This window comes from Hordeum vulgare, chromosome 5H (assembly GCF_904849725.1).
Source record: "Hordeum vulgare subsp. vulgare chromosome 5H, MorexV3_pseudomolecules_assembly, whole genome shotgun sequence".
NCBI classification, from domain to species: domain Eukaryota; kingdom Viridiplantae; phylum Streptophyta; class Magnoliopsida; order Poales; family Poaceae; genus Hordeum; species Hordeum vulgare.
Window position 1 is genome coordinate 569,734,805 of NC_058522.1, and position 17,408 is coordinate 569,752,212.

Sequence of the window (17,408 nt, forward strand, 5' to 3'; positions counted from 1 at the left end):
GCGGTCTAGGGGGGTGGCCGCGGCCTGTGGGCTTGTGGCCCACTCGCACGCCCCCTCCGGTGGATCTTTGCGCAGGTATTTTTCTTTTATTCCAGAAAAAAATCTCCGTAAATTTTCAGGACATTCCAAGAACTTTTATTTCTGCACAAAAACAACACCATGGCAATTCTGCTGAAAACAGCGTTAGTCCGGGTTAGTTCCATTCAAATCATGCAAATTAGAGTCCAAAACAAGGGCAAAAGAGTTCGGAAAAGTAGATACGACGGAGACATATCAATGCCCATATTGGATCCTACATATTCTCCGAAGATCTTATCGGTTGAACCTCAGTGCCAAGGATTCATATAATCCCGTATGTCATTTCCTTTGTCCTTCGGTATGTTACTTGCCCGAGATTCGATCATCGGTATCCGCATACCTATTTCAATCTCGTTACCGGCAAGTCTCTTTACTCGTTCCATAATACAAGATCCCGTGACTTACACTTAGTCACATTGCTCGCAAGGCTTGTGTGTGATGTTGTATTACTGAGTGGGCCCCGAGATATACCTCCATCACGCGGAGTGACAAATCCCAGTCTTGATCCATACTAACTCAACGGACACCGTCGGAGATACCTGTAGAGCACCATTATAGTCACCCAGTTACGTTGTGACGTTTGATACACACAAGGTATTCCTCCGGTCCCAGTGAGTTATATGATCTCATGGTCATAGGAACAAATACTTGACATGCAGAAAACTATAGCAATAAAACAACACGATCAATATGCTACGTTCATAGTTTGGGTCTAGTCCATCACATGATTCTCCTAATGATGTGATCCAGTTATCAAGCAACAACACTTTGCACATAGTCAGAAAACCTTGACTATCCTTGATCAACTGGCTAGCCAACTAGAGGCTTGCTAGGGACATTGTTGTGTCTATGTATCCACACATGTATCTATGTTTTTATTCAATACAATTATAGCATGGATAATAAATGATTATCTTTAAACAGGAAATATAATAATAACGATTTATCATTGCCTCTAGGGCATATTTCCAACAGAGTGGTGGAGCGGCGGCGAAGGCAAGAGAAAAAAGAAGGAAGAAGAGAAAATGAGGAGGATGGAGGCGTGGGATGCGGGAAGGCTTTTGGATGGACGGGGGTGTTGGAATCCTAAGTGTGTGGTGTCCACACTCACGCAAAGCTCCCCCATGTTTGTGTGATAGCCTAGCTTATTAGGGATGATAGACTACTCATATCAATAAGGAGTTCCTTCTTTTCCGGGTACCCATTCGAAAGTGCGCAAAAAAGACTAGTATTGATATGTGAGGCCAGTCTAGATCCCGCCAGGAGTAACGAAGCCGACCCTCGCGGTTACACGGATGTTTGCGGACAGGTGCGCAGTCATGTTGTTCATGAAGTTTGTGACCCATCATGGCACACGACATGATACATGTACTGGACAAGATGCACAGACGTTTGTGCCAAGAGAGAACGCTCCCGTGGCCCGACGAGGACGTCGGTTCCTCTGAGTGGTGGTGTATGTGATAGCCTGGCTTATTAGGGATGATAGACTACTCATATCAATAAGGAATTCCTTCTTTTCCGGAAACACATTCAAACAGAACTCCCAGGTTAAGCGTGCTCAGCTTGGAGTAGTTCTAGGATGGGGGACGGGAGTGTCCGGGGCGTTACAGTTTGCCTCCAGTCTATGGGAGAAAACGCGTCCGGACTGCCCTGTGGACCAATACATGCCCGTGTTGGATGGCTTCAACGGTCCGGACAGCATGGTCCGTACGGATGCAGGCGGTTTGTGTGTCTACCTTGGAGATGCCCTTAAGTCTTTGGTACACTACAATGGATTGCGATAATCAACTTTTCCAACAATTTTTTCTCGAGAGGGGACACACAATTTTGAACAAGTTAATTGGCTAATCAAAAGCCGCCCTTGTCGCCGAATCACAAACCCAACACACTATCCATCATCCTTCAGATGTCGTCGATGCACATCACATCCTGCATCCATTTTTTGATTACCTCCCAAACCTCACGTGGGCATTGGAGCAAACCCCATCGCAACTGCTGGAGTCCGAGGACACAAGTCCACTACAAGAATTCTATCACCGCCACCCCATCCTCGGTTGAACAAACCGATTTCCAAATCCATCCCAACCATAGAGCCGGTTGCCTCGTTGGAAAGGACCAGAAACTTCTTTATTCGATGCCGCTAAGCTATTTTTGGCATGAAACCTAAAGCTACACGAGATCACGGAGTTTAACTTTGTTAACATGTGTGATGGTGTGCTTTTGAATAGTGTTCCATCCTGCTGTGATGAAAGTTGCAATTGATGATTGAATATTTTTATTTAAGTAATACTACATGGGAGGTGTTTTTGAAAAAAATAACTAAAGCTACGATCGATGTCGTCAATGAAGGGAGCCGTCGGAGGGCTGAAGGAACTTCCCCGATGAGATCTTTCTTTTCTTCGTGGGGAAGAAAGACGTATATCATCGATCATCATGTATTTTACAAGCATTTTGTAAATTGCAAAAAAGTCAAAGAATACAGTAATAAAAGTAATATGATCTCAATATTTGCCCCTACATTCTGAGTTGAACAACGCTGCCTGAGTTTGACCTTTATGCGTTATAAAAGCAGTGAAGCTTTTTCTTCTTCTGCTGTTTCTCAAACTGGTGACTTAATTATATCTTTTTAGTAAGTTTGAGGTGTTTAACCAGACCCTCCTAGCTAAGCAAGTTTTTTTTTGCGCACACAATAGAGTTTTATTCTAAAATCACAGCTCCTCAATACATGATGAACCTCGACCTAGCCATACAACAGTGGTATTCTCCGTACGACTATACAAGGTCAAATCATCTGCAATCCTATTCTGAACACGACTAATCTTGCAAGGAATAAACTCTCTATCATTAAAAAAAAAGTCGAACCTCTGCAACAATGTGCTAAGCAAGTTTGACGTCTCCAAATTTTCTTTGTTCACGAATTCTCAAAAACCACTATTTTCAAGACATGGACACTGTGTGTGCTGTGTGTGTGCAGCGATGGGACGTGAAGCTTCTCCTTGGGAGCTCAAGTGCTTCCTGATGGGCAGTAAGATCAAACAAAATAATGAATTTTTTAAATTCCAATTTTTTGTGTTGACTAATGAAAAGTAGTCGCATGGCCATTTTTTTAATGTTCAGAATTATACCCTTTCTGTTCGATAATTCATGCCGTGGTTTTAACGAGCGAAGGGAGCACTTCGCGCGCAAAAAAGAGAGCGAAGGGAGCAAATAAAATCTGCAAACACACGGTTAACCATCACAATCACAATCAAATTAGAGATTGATTCATCAAAATCACACGTGGATTAAAATCACAATCACAATCACCTTCCATATCCATATGCTACAACGTGACGGACAGACAGGCCCGATCGTCGTTGTCAACCCAACTGCGACAAGTCAGCTAACAAAATCCTACGGAACGGGATAAACATCCCCACTACTTTTCCCCTTCGATTTCCATAGAAAAGACAATTTTCTTTTTAGGGTGGAGCCCATCTCCTAGTCCGTTACGACCACGTGGCGCGACGCCCCTATATACGCGGCCACCGCTTGTCACGGTTGCAACTCGTTTGCAGGGTCAAACTCGAGAGCAGGGAGAGTCCAAACTTCTTCCTCGAACCACCACCACCGGAGACAGAGAGAGGCGATGGCGGCGGCGACCAAGGAGGCCAAGGAGACTCGAAAATAAATGAATTTTATACCAAACTTTTATATTCTTCTAAACATATTGTTTAATCAGACTAAAACCAAAACAAGTATAATGTTTTCCACTTGGTTGCCATAATTAGTCACACAACAACATTGCTAAATATTAATTATTGTTTTCTTTGTCCTACGATTGTAACGTACATTAACAAAACAATTATACTAAATTTAAATTATTTATCCTAACAAAAATTAATTTGATGGTTTGCATAAATTATATATATATGGAGGGGGGTGAGTGTGCGCGTCCATGTTTATTTTAATATCGTCAAATATCATGATAAAGCTTTCTAAGGCATATTGTTTAAAAGAAGTTAATAGTGGTTTCTAGTGTATTATTGGGTAAGTATATCTATAGGAATTTATAGAGTATAAATTGAGTAGTTGCCAGCTGAATCTTGCAAATTAAGTTAATTAATAAACTGACACTATGTGCGTACTAGATAGTTGATTCTCAAGTAGCATCTCTATTATTAAAAGCACGAGAGGGCAGATCCAACTCTCAATCTAGACCGTTTAATTATATCATCAAGGGTCTAAAAACGTCATTAACGAAACTAACAGTTTTCGTTAGCGCTAATTGCCCATCCCACGTCGTCTCGACTCTGGCGGTCAATCCCCGATCGCCACGCTCGCCCGCCTCCCCCCCGGTACCCGCAGGCGAACAAACTAAAGACATGTTTTTAAAGATAAGGCACATAGGAAACCGAATGGAGGCACAACAATATACATGCATAATTAAGGGACCTCATATTTAAAGATCAATATAACTGGAAATAAGTTGATCACAACATTAGAAATCTAGTGGTGCACTCACGTGCAACTATATGACGTGATAGTGCAGCAAATCATCTAGACATTTAATTAAACTGCAGTTGTAAGCATTTATATTAGTGATTATGTGCAATCAGACGATTACATATCCACAATCCACATACAGGTCGAGTATAAAAGAAAACTCACCTTAAATATAACTGAAGTGTTGGATACTTTGTTCTATGATTTGAAATCACATAAATAATAAACATTATCCTGCACAAAGTTAATTTAGAGATAACCTAACTAATCACATAAATTAATCAACGGGAACAAGAAGCATCCTGGTTAATATTTTCTATTACAGTATTCTTGTGGTATCACATTATCTGTGTGACTAGAATTTCCGTTCTGAGCACCAAACATGTAACCTATCTGACAAGGTCTTGAGGAACTGCACGAGAACTGGTCCTATTCATATTAGAAATCATCATAGTAGGATGCTATAGACAAACAACTTTAACAACGGATCATATTCGTATTCTAGGCCATTCTTTTCCTTCTGTGAATTGTTTCTCTTGCCATGTGTAATAACAACTACAGTCTCCAGAAGGACGTGAACAAACATAAAATAAATTTATCATCTAGCGAACTACTTGGCAAAAAGCAAATTGACCAAATCAAATAAATGTGTTGAGTTCCAAGTTCTTATTCCAGAAGGTACATCATGAATAGATTAATTTCCAAAAATAATGCCAATAGAATTGTATATGATGGATTATAGTCAACTGAACAGAAAACAAACAAGCATTAGAGGGACACCATACTAAAATCATGGGAGAAAAAAAATTAGTGGGAGATACAGCACACTAACATTATGAAAGAACGGGTACAATTCCAACGAGGTTGTTTTAGTAGAGCCCCAAATTTAAAAGAGCATGAAAGATGACTTAGTAAGAAGTATCACTTGTTGTACTTCCATATAGAAAAAACAAGTGCCTCTGAACTATTTTGAGTACAGGTATGCTAGAATATTTACCATTAGCAGGTGTATTCATTTACACGTAACTCTGCCCATTATCCACGTGTTGTTTTTTCTTTTCAATTATAATCAATGCTATCTCCTCATCAAAGCTCTTCCTTTTGGTTTTCAATTTTTCATAGGTAGCAACCAAATACAATAGTAACTATTCTAACAAACAATTGTTCTTGCATGTCATGTCGTTTTGCACTATGAGAAGAGTACATATAATGACCTTTCGGCATCTTTTGGGGGAAATGGGACTTGTGTACAAAGGATGGTCACATCTACTGATGATGTGAGATGAAGCTATTCTTACATGGTACTACAAAACTAAGAACAAATCAACTACATCACCATGGGAAAATAAAGTACACCGTGTAATTATGCATCAACAAATAAAGCAAGACACAAACCTAAATCATGCTAGTGGTTGGAGATGGATGAAGAGAAGGCCGGATCTATAATATCATGACCAAAAAGTGAGGGACTCTCACCGATGAGCTTCCAATTCCCAACGAGAAGGAACTCTACATAGGACGCCTCCCGCCTCATCTTCCTGCTCACATTTGCCTTCCTTCCAAGGCAACACCAACTAAAATCAGAAAAAAAAACTCAGTACCAAATCCTAGAGACGAATAGAGGGAGGGAGAGAGATAACAAGCGAGTGAATTACCAAGTGCACTTCTTGCAATTTCTTTCTGGCGTTGGCGGCTTCTGTTGTCAACATGTCGATCTCGGTTGTCCGACGTCCGCTTGTCACCCTGCCATCGATCTTGGATTGTGCCCCCGCTGTCTGTCATGGATTTGGGGTATGGAAGCAAGGACGCGGGGAAAGTCGAGGCTGGGCGAGGTACATCGACCGCGCGTGCCCATACGCGGTTGACTGGGGTGGCGGCTTGCCCGACATCTGCGATGGCGCCGTGGCGCTGTGCTTGCTGCTGTGGCGATCCCGTGTGACGACGGTGCGGTTGGGAGACATCGGGTCGCGGCATATGGAGGCGGTCAGGGCGGATGGGGGAAATGAAGCCTAGCACGAGGTGGGAAGTGCTAAGAGGAGGAGGTGGTGTGCAGCCTAGCTGAACATCGGGAAGGAGAAGTCGGGTGGGCTCAAATGTCTTCACCGCGGGAGCCATTGTTGGAGGTGGGGACAAAGTGACGGAGGAAATCTTGGCCGTGCCACAGTTGCGGTGTTCAGTGGTGGCGGATAAGAGAACCATGTGGGAGGCATGGGCTGCCAGGAGGATGGAAGAGGGAGAGAAGGGAGGGGCAAAGGACGCTACGTGCAAATGGGAAGGGGAGATCGTGGGTGGGTCGCGGGCATCATGGCGATGTGACAATGGTTGTTTCTATTTTGTTTCGCAGTTTTTTTATCATGAGGACAGAACGATCGGGAGCGGGATGATGTATCGCTAGGATCGGTAGGTCGAACCATCACCACGACGGCAGATACTCCTTTAATATAGTATATATATATAGAGAGAGATTTCACAGTTTTTTTATCATGAGGACAGAACGATCGGGAGCGGGATGATGTATCGCTAGGATCGGTAGGTCGAATCATCACCACCACGACAGATCCTCCTTTAATATATAGTATATAGAGAGATATAGAATTTTTTTGAAGAAAATATAGAGATATAGATAGTTTAATGTTTGGGGCCCTCATCCTCTCGGGCCCGGGGCAGTTGCCCTGTTTGCCCGGCCTATGGGCCGACCCTGGTCACGTCCATGTGGCGCGGCGCCGCTATATACGCGGCCCGGACAACAAATCGCCGCTTGTCACGGTTGCAACCTCGCTTCGTTTTCCAGGGTCAAACTTGTTTGGAAAAAGTCCAAAACAAACCTTAAAGTGGTAGACGAAAGCTAAATCAAACCCTGAACTTTGAATCCCGGAAATTGGCACTCTGAACATGTGTGTTTGTTAAAAATGTATAATATTTTGAAAATGTGTAATGATGTAAAAACAATGTCTATGTAGTTTTATAAAATATTTGTTGTCATTTAAAAATGTAAACACGATTTGTAAAAGTATTAAGATGTATTCAGAATATCTTTTAAAACATAAATTTGAAAATGTAAATAATGTATCACAAAAAAGGCAAAAGTGTATCAAAAAATATTTCATGTGTCCGCTAAAGAATTACATTGATACTGAGAATAATTAGATATGTGTAACCAAAAAAATCGGTTACACGTAAAGAAATAAAACAAAAGCGATAAACAGATAATATGAAGAAAACCAAGAAAGAAGAAAAGAAAAAAAAGTATAATGAAAAAACCCTAACAAAACTACTAAAAAGAAAAGTACAATGAAGAAAAAAAACAACAATAAAAAATATATAAAAAACAGAGCATCACGAGCGACTGTATTAATGGACCGGCCCAAACTAATCAAATCCCAGTAAAATCCTCTCGAGGTTTAAAATAGATCTAGATCGGGATAATAAAGTTTGGTGTGTTGATTTAATTTAGCTTTCACCTATAAATTCAAGGTTTGCTTTGGACTTTTTCCAACTTGTTTCGAGAGAGTCCAAACTTCTCCTCCACCACCACCACCGGAGACACAGGCGATGGCGATGGCGACGGCGGCCAAGGAGGGGAAGGCGGCCAAGGTGGTCCCCGCCGGCGGCGAGGACGAGGAGCTGATCCCGGCGCTGGCCTCGCTGGAGCCGGTGTACGGCGCGGGGCCGGCGCTCGACGAGGCCCGCCTCCGCTTCGCCCGCCTCGCCGACCGCTTCCGCTCCCTCTACGCCGCCGGCCCCGCCCTCTTCGCCCGCTCCCCAGGTTCGTCTGTCCGTCTGTTAGTTAGCGTGGCGGCGCCGGCGATCTAGGCGCGATTGGTTGGCTGACTGGTTGCGTGCGTGCGTGCGTGCGTGCAGGGAGGGTGAATCTCATCGGGGAGCACATCGACTACGAGGGCTACTCGGTGCTGCCCATGGCCATCCGCCAGGACATGATCGTCGCCATCCGCAGGGCCGACGGCGGCCTCGTCCGCGTCGCCAGTGTCGACGACAAGTACGCCACCTGCGCCTACCCCGCCGACCCAGACAAGGTAGTCCAGTCCTCAATCCCCCACCTCCGCTTCGCTTCCCTCCGCCCTGCTATGCTCCGAGATCGGGTTCCCGAATATTCCCCTCCACGCAACGCCGTGATTGAAGCGGATGGACGGACTGCTATCCAATCCGCCGAAAACGGAATCTTTTTTTAATTATCATAGGATTGTTTTTTTTTTTTTTTGAACCTGCATAGGATTGTTATTTTGGTCTGCCGGGGAGGTTGGGCACGCGAATCTCGTCTCGTTCCTAACTTATGGTGCGGCGGGCGGTTGCATTATCATGATGCATCTGATAACAGGAAGCCCGTGATGCGTGCCATGGACTGTCCTGCAGTTTGTTTGTTTTTGTGTCACGCCGTTCCCCCTTTCGACTCACTGGCGCGTGGAGCATCCTGCTTGTGCAGCAGATGCTGTTCCCCTCTGCCTCGGATGCCCGATGAAGGGCTGTGGGAGCTCCACAAACCCGCAAGGAGGTGCTGTAATCCATCGGTTTATTGTTACTTTAACGAGTTGACCGGTGGTTTAGCTGGTATTTTTGTTCACAATACTGAACGCTTTTGAGTTCAAATTTAGACGGGTCTTTCAGGAGTCTAAATTTAGACGGGTCTTTCAGGAGTCTAAATAGACGGGTGGTTCCATGAGTATTTAGCTGGAAGTGTGCAGTAAATAGACGCAGTGTACACTGAATGCAATGGGAGTCTGTTGATTCAGAACAAATGCAGATAAATAAAGATAAGTCTGTCGTGCTCGAGAATCAAAACAAAACAAGCGTGCCCTTTTTCTATTTTATTTGGAATCATTTGGGATAAATACTCATAGCACCGTCACCTACCTTGCGGTGGCACAAGATTTGCTTTTGTGCATGTCGCTATCTGTCATCAGATTCACCTGCATGATTCTTTCTGTCTGATACCTGTGATACCTTTGATTGGGCCATTGATTGCTAAGCATTTGTTGTGCAGGAAATTGACATAAAGAACCACAAATGGGGCCACTACTTTATGTGTGGGTAAGTTTAGCTACCTACTGGTGAAGTCGTTGCTCTGTTTATGTCTTTCGCTTGAAACCTTAATCCCCTGTCTGCAGATACAAGGGCGTATACGAGTATGCTAGGTCAAAAGGGATAGATATGGGCGAACCTGTTGCTCTTGATGTTGTAGTTGATGGCACAGTCCCTCAAGGTATTATAGGAGAATTTACTTATGGTTACCATGAATGTTGTCATGTGCACCAAAGTTTGTAATCTTTGCGTGTTGCTCTTATTCAGGATCTGGACTTTCAAGCTCAGCAGCATTTGTCTGTTCAGCAACAATCGCTATCATGGGGATTCTCGGGAAAAACTTCCCAAAGGTATTTGTTTTTTACCACAAATCAAACATTGCTGTAATCCCTGTTCAAGCCTAAGGGACTATTCCCAATAATTGCCACAATAAACCAAAACACTATATATATAGTCTTCGTCACATAATACAAGAGCATTTTCTACACTAGTGTAGTGTGAAAAAAGCTCTTATATTATTGGACGGAAGGAATATAATACAAGGATGCCATGGATGGCATAATAAGTTGATAAACTTTCAGGCTCTGGAAAATTGATATGTTAATTGTGAAATTTGACCCTGAGCAGATGCATCTTTTCTTCTTGTGTCAAATGGACATGTAATGTTTATCTTATGAAAGAAAATAGACGCGTGGTGAGCTAGTGGTGATGTAACGTGCTGAGCTAGTACTTGACTATTACAAACTGTGGAGATAAAAATGATTTTGGTGGTGCTAAATTGTTGCAGAATTGCTGTTATTGATATGATTTCCCATGGGACAGTAACTTGGTGTTTCCAAAAACATTTATCCAAATTTTTGGTGTGTTAACAAACAGGGTTCTTCTAATTCTTTCTTATTTTTAATTGTTCGATTCAAATCATGCAGAAAGAAGTTGCTCAATTTACATGTAAATCTGAGCGTCATATTGGGACCCAGTCAGGGGGTATGGATCAGGTAATTGACACCATACTGTTTATAGACGACTCCTAGTTTCCTTTTCTGCTTAGTTCATGCCATTTAAGTAAAATCAAAATAATTTGGTAAGATAAAAAAGCCTTTTATATGGAACTAACTTGTGAGTAGGAAAGTATGTATAGCTGATTTACTAAAGTGAATGTCTACTACATTCAGTAAAAATATTATACCTTACTGGGATACCATAGAAGAATCCTAGCAGCAGGTTACAATGTTTGGTATGACTTACTCTTGGCAGAGTCAGAAGGTTTCGCTTTATGTTCCTAGATCTTTTCTGTGTATCATGCTTATATGCAAAAAATAATATATGAGAGGAAGAGGGGTATGTGTTCAATAAAGCTTGTAGAACGTGATATCTGGCTGCATGCATTACTTGCACTATTTAAGAAGCTTTGATCATCTTTTTTTTAATTACTTCATTTCTCTGTATAATTTTCCAGGCTATATCTATCATGGCGAAACCTGGATTTGCTGAGTTGATAGATTTCAACCCAATCAAAGCAACCGACGTGCAACTACCCTCTGGTGGTACATTTGTGATTGCCCACTGCCTGGCAGAGTCCAAGAAAGCAGAAACAGCTGCTACAAACTACAACAACCGTGTTGTAGAGTGTCGCTTGGCAGCGGTAAGAGATTCTTTGGTTTCCAAAATGAGAATGATCATGTTAAAAAAAGGAAGGATGATCACACAATGCATTCTATTGCACCTGTACCGCTAGACAGCTATAATGCATTTCTTGTTTTGAATTAAATGTCTTCAGAATATAGAAGGTCTTAATCTAGAGATTTTTTCCGCTGTTTTCAGTTCTTGCTGTTAACTGTGCAAAAACAACTTGAGGCATACGTCTTCATTTGTCATCTATTGAGCTAATATCTTTCTGTTTGCGTTTTTACAGATTGTTCTCGCCATCAAACTAGGGATGGATGCAAAAAAAGCCATCACATCAGTTACAACCCTCTCTGATGTTGAGGGGCTATGTGTCTCCTTTGCTGGCAAAGAAGGTTCTTCGGATCCTGGAGTTGCTGTGAAGGTACATAATCTTACAAAGAATTTAGTATATGGCTGAGGAAAATGTGCTTTTACATGCAATGAATACGTGTGCTGCTTTCGTTTTCTCTGTGCATGCCCATGTTGCAGCAGATAGATACATTTGTATACGGCAGGATATAATATGGATAACTGCAATCCGCAATTTCATAAAATTCCAGTATGGAGAATTACAGAGCTACAGTATGTTAAGATGATAGTATGCATAACCAGAGAAGGCAAATCATGACCTATAGGATCATAAACCAAGAAAAATGTATAGTTGATACATCGGATTTAACATACAAACTTTTAGTCTTCATCAATCAAACACACAAAGAAAGTTAGGTGATTGCAGTGGGTTAGGCATCTAAATTGTTGGCAGTACAATTCATCTTAATTCTACAGAGAATACAGACAAACATAGGATGTGATGTATGCCTGATAAAAGCAAAAACTGCATATGATTCCCATATTCCCGGTATGTGGTTCAGCTAATTATAATTTCAGTGAAGTTCTTGATGTCTTTGTGATCTGTCCCTTTTGGAGTTTTGTCAGCTAACATACAAGGGAAAAAAAATCTATATTTGCTAATATACGAACAGAAAATTCTGAATTATAACATATACTCCCTCCGTCCGGGTTTATTAGGCCTAAGAGCAGCACAAGCATGTCCCTCTTTATAAGGCCATGCTTTGAAAAGCAGCCATTTCATTGACCGTAGCGAGAGGCATTGTTGATAGTCCCAGGTTTGTTGTTAAAAAGTTCCTTCTTCCAAATAACCACAAAGCCTGGGTGAACCATGTCTGATCTTGAAGTTATGTTAATGTTCCTAGTTAGTGATCTCAGCACTTGCCCGGGTTGCCATTAGTGCCACCTGAAGGTGAAATTTGGATCTTTGAAGTATGCTTTGAGAACTGCCTTTGTTGCAAAGGAGTCTCTCTGCCATACTTTCTTGTTCAGAAATAAACTTTGGTACTAAGAATAAGAATTTTATTATGCCTAGTTATACATATTATCCAGGAAAAGAAGTGCTGCTTTGCAACAGTAAATAGTTCACATGTTTTGTTTTTACCTTGCACTTCTCTGATCAGTGTGCAACTCTGCAGAAGCTATTGCATGAGGATCCATATACGTTGGAGGAAATAGAGAAAATTACAGGTCAAAGTCTGGCAACTGTCTTTCAGAGCTCTCAAACTTCCTTGGATGTTTTGAGAGCTGCGAAGCATTTCAAGTTATTTCAGGTGAATTCAACTTCATTGTTTTGTATTTTCTTACATACATCAACGAAGATACACATCGCACCCTACTTTATTTTGGAGACTCAATTTTCTCCTTCCTCAACACCCTATTTTGGTGCCATTCCATGTCAGCACAACTGATCCTTGACTTTCACCTAAAGTGTTCACTCTTTGCAAGTGTAGCAAACTTTAGTTTACTTTAACTTCAGTCTCGTGTAACTTCAGATTGATTTTCTCTTTGTCGTATGATGCTAGATCATATCGAGTCTAGTTTTCTAACGTGTGCGTAATTTCAGCGCGCCTCTCATGTGTACTCTGAAGCAAGGCGGGTGTACGCATTTAAGGATACTGTATTATCAAAACTCAGGTAGAGTTAATTACTTTCAACCTCAGTCACCATGTATTATTATTCTCTGCATATTCCCACATCATAGTTGACCTGGGTAAAGTGTGTTTGACCTGTTATACCCAGCGTTTTCCTTCTAAACTCGGTGATACGGCGTTGACCCTTACTTGCTTGCAGCGACGAAGGCATGCTTAAGAAGCTCGGTGATCTAATGAACGATAGCCATCATAGCTGCAGTGTGCTATATGAATGCAGGTATGTGTTTGATGCAGTACTCTGTTATTTATTAAAATCCAGACACTCATGTGTCATGAAACAGTCTTCTTTTCTTTTAACAATTAACTAATGAACAATTTGGTATATCCCTCTGCATTAGCTGTCCCGAGTTGGAAGAGCTTGTAAAAGTGTGCCGGGACAATGGGGCGCTTGGAGCTCGGCTCACAGGAGCCGGGTGGGGCGGCTGTGCAGTCGCCCTCGTCAAGGAGGGCATCGTCCCACAGTTCATCCTCAATTTGAAGGTATATACTGGAATCCTTCAGCTCACCTAGAACCAGTGGCGTTGTCCAAACTGGTGGCCGATGCACAGTGCTTTTCCCTTTTAACTGGCCCTCGACCTGTAACAAGGCACGATATGAGTATCAGTCATTCAGCAACTAAAAACGGACCGTTTTCCCCCTCAATGCAGGAGAAGTACTACAAATCAAGGATCGACAGGGGAGTGATCAAGCAGAGCGACATTGGCCTGTACGTGTTTGCTTCGAAGCCGTCGAGTGGCGCGGCCATACTGAGGCTGTAGATCGGCCACTTCCGGCCGTGGTCGGTCACTTGTACATGCATGCACACATACTCGCCCGCAACCTATTGATCGAATAAACGCGTGCTCGGAGGTCCGAGCACGCTGCCATTAGCTGAATTAGTCCCCACCCATGCGTGTCTGAATGTACAATACTACAATGTGTAGCCTCTATTTATCGTTGTTTCCGGGCGTTCTGAGTGCCAGGTTATCTACATGCCGATCTTGGTCCTCTCCTAGAGGCACGGAGACGGAGTCCGATGGTTGATGGATCGCTGATGTTTTTCTTTTCGTTTTTGAGGTGTGGTTACATGACCAGACACTCACGTCGACTGGCTGAGAACAGCGGGAGAGCTCTGCTGTCCTGGAAACTTTGGAGAAACGACAACAGCAGAAAACCAAAGCTCCACCAAGACACTTTTTTCTTAAGGCCAAACGCTTTTTTCTTAAGGCCTCGTTTGGTTAAGGAGGATTGGAGAGGGTTTGAGAGAAAAATCCCCGGAGGGTCCAGAAACCCCACAGATCCTCGCGTGCCCATTTGGTAGAAGGGGTTTGCTTAGCCCAATCCCCTTCGTTCCCCTTCAATCCCTTCCTATGCATGTATTTCAAAACCCTCCTTGAGGGACTAGTGGAAGCAAAACCCCGGGAATTTGAGAGGACCCCTGAAATCCCTTCCTCTCAAAACCTTTCCAATCCCCTTAACCAAACGAGGCCTAATGTTGGCAGGAGAGCTGCTCAAGATGGCGACGGTGGCAAAACTCGATGGGTTTTTGCTTGCCCAAACCCGCCCCCGTGAGAAAACCGTACATGGTTCAACAAGACACAAATCACCAGCACAAAGGACCATACTACATATTTTGCCCGGTATGACGGGTTTTAAGTGCTACTGGTTTGAACCTGTCAAACATGCCGGGTTTTGTTGACTGGTTTATCGAGGAACACCGGACGAAAACTTAAAATATTGCTTATAGCTAGACTAAAACACCACACTACATATAACACGGTAGAAGGTGACACCCCACTGCACACGTGACCGGGCACTTGAACGCCTACCCCGTTACAAGAGTGAACATAAAACCAACCTATCAATATAGGTATGTCCCACATGTCAAGACACATATTGTTGTGCCATGCTGGTGAGAGATTGTCGTGTGCCTTTCGGGCCAATAATAAGGGCCAGTTCTTTTCACCTCATAATTCTTTAGAATCAGAATTCTAAGAAACTGTCCACATAATTGTCTGTCCAGTTCTTTTCTGTAATTTTAACATGTAATTGTTGTATGAATTTCCTGTTGAAATGTCTGAAACGCCCCTAGATCGAAATGGAGAAGGGACAACGGCGGCGCAGGGTGGCGGCCTGGCGGTGCAGGAGCAGAGTGGTCGGGCGGGGAGGCGTTGAGATGTGGCGGCCCAGCGGGAAGGAGAGGAGGAGAAGAAGCGGCGACAGAGGAGGAGCAGGGTGGCCTCGTGGGGGAGGCGTCGAGATGTGGCGGCCCGGCAGAATGGAGAGGAGGAGAAGGGGCGGTGGTGGCGCACGAGTAGGGTGCCCGGGTGGGGAGGCGTCAAGATATGGTGGTCGGACGATGCAAGAGCAGGGTGGCCGGGCGGGGAGGCGTCAAGATGTGGCGACCCGGCGGTATGGAAAGGAGGAGAAGGGGCGGCGCCCCAGGCGAGGAGGCAGGGTGGCGGGGATCTGACGATGACGGCGGCATTGGGGTGGGGAAACGAAACGAGAGGCTCTGTTTTGGCCCTGTTGCGGTCTGACCCGAGTGACAATTTAAACGTAATATCGTCATCCAATAGGGATAGCAGTTTAAAATGAAAGGTTTTCTTTCGAAGGGCTGGATAGAATTGTCATGTTCTTACAATTCTAAAATGCATCTGTAATTCTCAGATAATTTCTGAGAACAGTTCTTTTGCGATTGTAATTTTTGAGGCAGTAATTATTTAGAATTAAGTCAAAAGAACTGGCCTTAAGAAAAACCAATGCAATTCTTTTTGAGAGAAACCGTTTTCTAGAACACTGTGACAATGGAGACTAAGGACAATTCCAACAAACAACCGTCACACGTCACTGGCGTCAGGATGTTTCCGTGGATACTGGGTAGCGGAGCCGATCGACCATTCAAGTATTCAACCCGATGCACAAAATAGCGGCCCTGGGTCTGACCTCCTCCATTTGACATGCATATCTAGACCAACAGAAATTTAGCACATGCAAATATAAGTACAAACATATCCAATCACAACCAAAAAAGCGTTGGAAGTCCTTGAGACCATTGCCTGGTTGGTCGTTGTCCGACTGCTACTGGGTCTGCGTCGACTGCAGGATGTTTGACAACTGGTGTGCGTTTGTTGGGTGTGTGGCACCTGGGTGCGCGTGTGCTAGCTGGGTGTTCACTTTCGATTGAGATTCCTCCACTTGCCCGTACGTCTTCGTGGCCGTACGTCGTTGTCATGGATCATGTTCATTCATCAGTGCCTCCTCATCCATCGTTGCACCCGACTATGATATTTCAGCTAACAGAGGCCGAGCATCCGCTAACGGACAAGCGACTGTGACTCCGTGAAGGTATGTATGCATAGTCCGCCTTGAGGCAGCTGATGCTCTATGCTACGTGATACGACAGTGAGTGCACCACCGGCGGTCAGGGTGGCATGCATAGTAATATGGCGAAACCACCTGTGTTGGCCAGGGCGGCAATCTTTGCAGGGCATACGATCGCACGCGCCCGACACCTACCGATTCCCACACTTTGTCCAAGGAGTTTCTGGGTGACCGGCAGATCGATGCAAGCGTCCTCCCTCTCCTTCTGCTTCCGGCGGCGAGCGGTGCGTGTTACCATGTTGGTCGGCCTTGCGGGCGGCCATCACCAGAGGGTCCTCTGGCTACGGCGGGACTATGAACATCTCTTTCAGCACCTCCTCCAGCGATGATCGGGCTTGACATTATAGGAAAGGGCGGACTATCGCGCGTAAAATGGCTGAAATGTCGAAATATGCGGGCTGTGCCTCGGCTTTGGATGGGTCCGGGTGTCGGACGGCTACGTAGTGCCTATCCGGATTTCCGATACTCCCCGAATTTACCTTATGGAATCTAGGATTTCGAACATGTGTTCTGGTTCATGGGCGTTGGATGGCATGAAGTGTCTGGACCGTGCTGTCCGGACTTTTACATGATTTTTTATGCATGACATTGAAGATGCCCTAAGCAAGAAGACAGAAACCTTAGACGGAGTTACCATTGCCACTTTGCCAGTGTCATCAACAAGCCTTAACACGACCTATATAAAGACCAACGAGCACCTTCGAGACGTCGTCGGCGTGGAATGGTGTTGGGGAAGATTCTTGGTGTTGCTCCTTCTACCCAACAACGCACCTTGAT

General features: G+C 43.9%; 1 protein-coding gene across 1 annotated transcript; it reads left to right on the forward strand.

Annotated features, from left to right (window-relative positions):
* Window positions 1-8,062: 8,062 nt before the first annotated feature.
* On the forward strand, window positions 8,063-14,238 carry LOC123453193 (galactokinase). The gene is made up of 13 exons (XM_045129970.1): window positions 8,063-8,329; window positions 8,425-8,597; window positions 9,563-9,609; window positions 9,687-9,781; window positions 9,868-9,950; window positions 10,527-10,595; window positions 11,057-11,242; window positions 11,513-11,647; window positions 12,753-12,887; window positions 13,181-13,251; window positions 13,408-13,485; window positions 13,607-13,748; window positions 13,916-14,238. The coding sequence occupies exons 1-13, from the start codon at window positions 8,116-8,118 to the stop codon at window positions 14,024-14,026; spliced, it is 1,539 nt and encodes a 512-aa protein (XP_044985905.1). The 5' UTR covers window positions 8,063-8,115; the 3' UTR covers window positions 14,027-14,238.
* The last annotated feature ends 3,170 nt before the right edge of the window (window positions 14,239-17,408 follow it).

Bases quoted from the DNA above. Each gene is read 5' to 3' on its own strand.
- LOC123453193 (XM_045129970.1), top strand. From the start codon at position 8,116: ATGGCGATGGCGACGGCGGCCAAGGAGGGGAAGGCGGCCAAGGTGGTC. The intron at 9,610-9,686 runs GTAAGTTTAGCT...CCCTGTCTGCAG, and splicing joins GGCCACTACTTTATGTGTGG to ATACAAGGGCGTATACGAGT. The intron at 12,888-13,180 runs GTGAATTCAACT...GCGTAATTTCAG, and splicing joins AGCATTTCAAGTTATTTCAG to CGCGCCTCTCATGTGTACTC.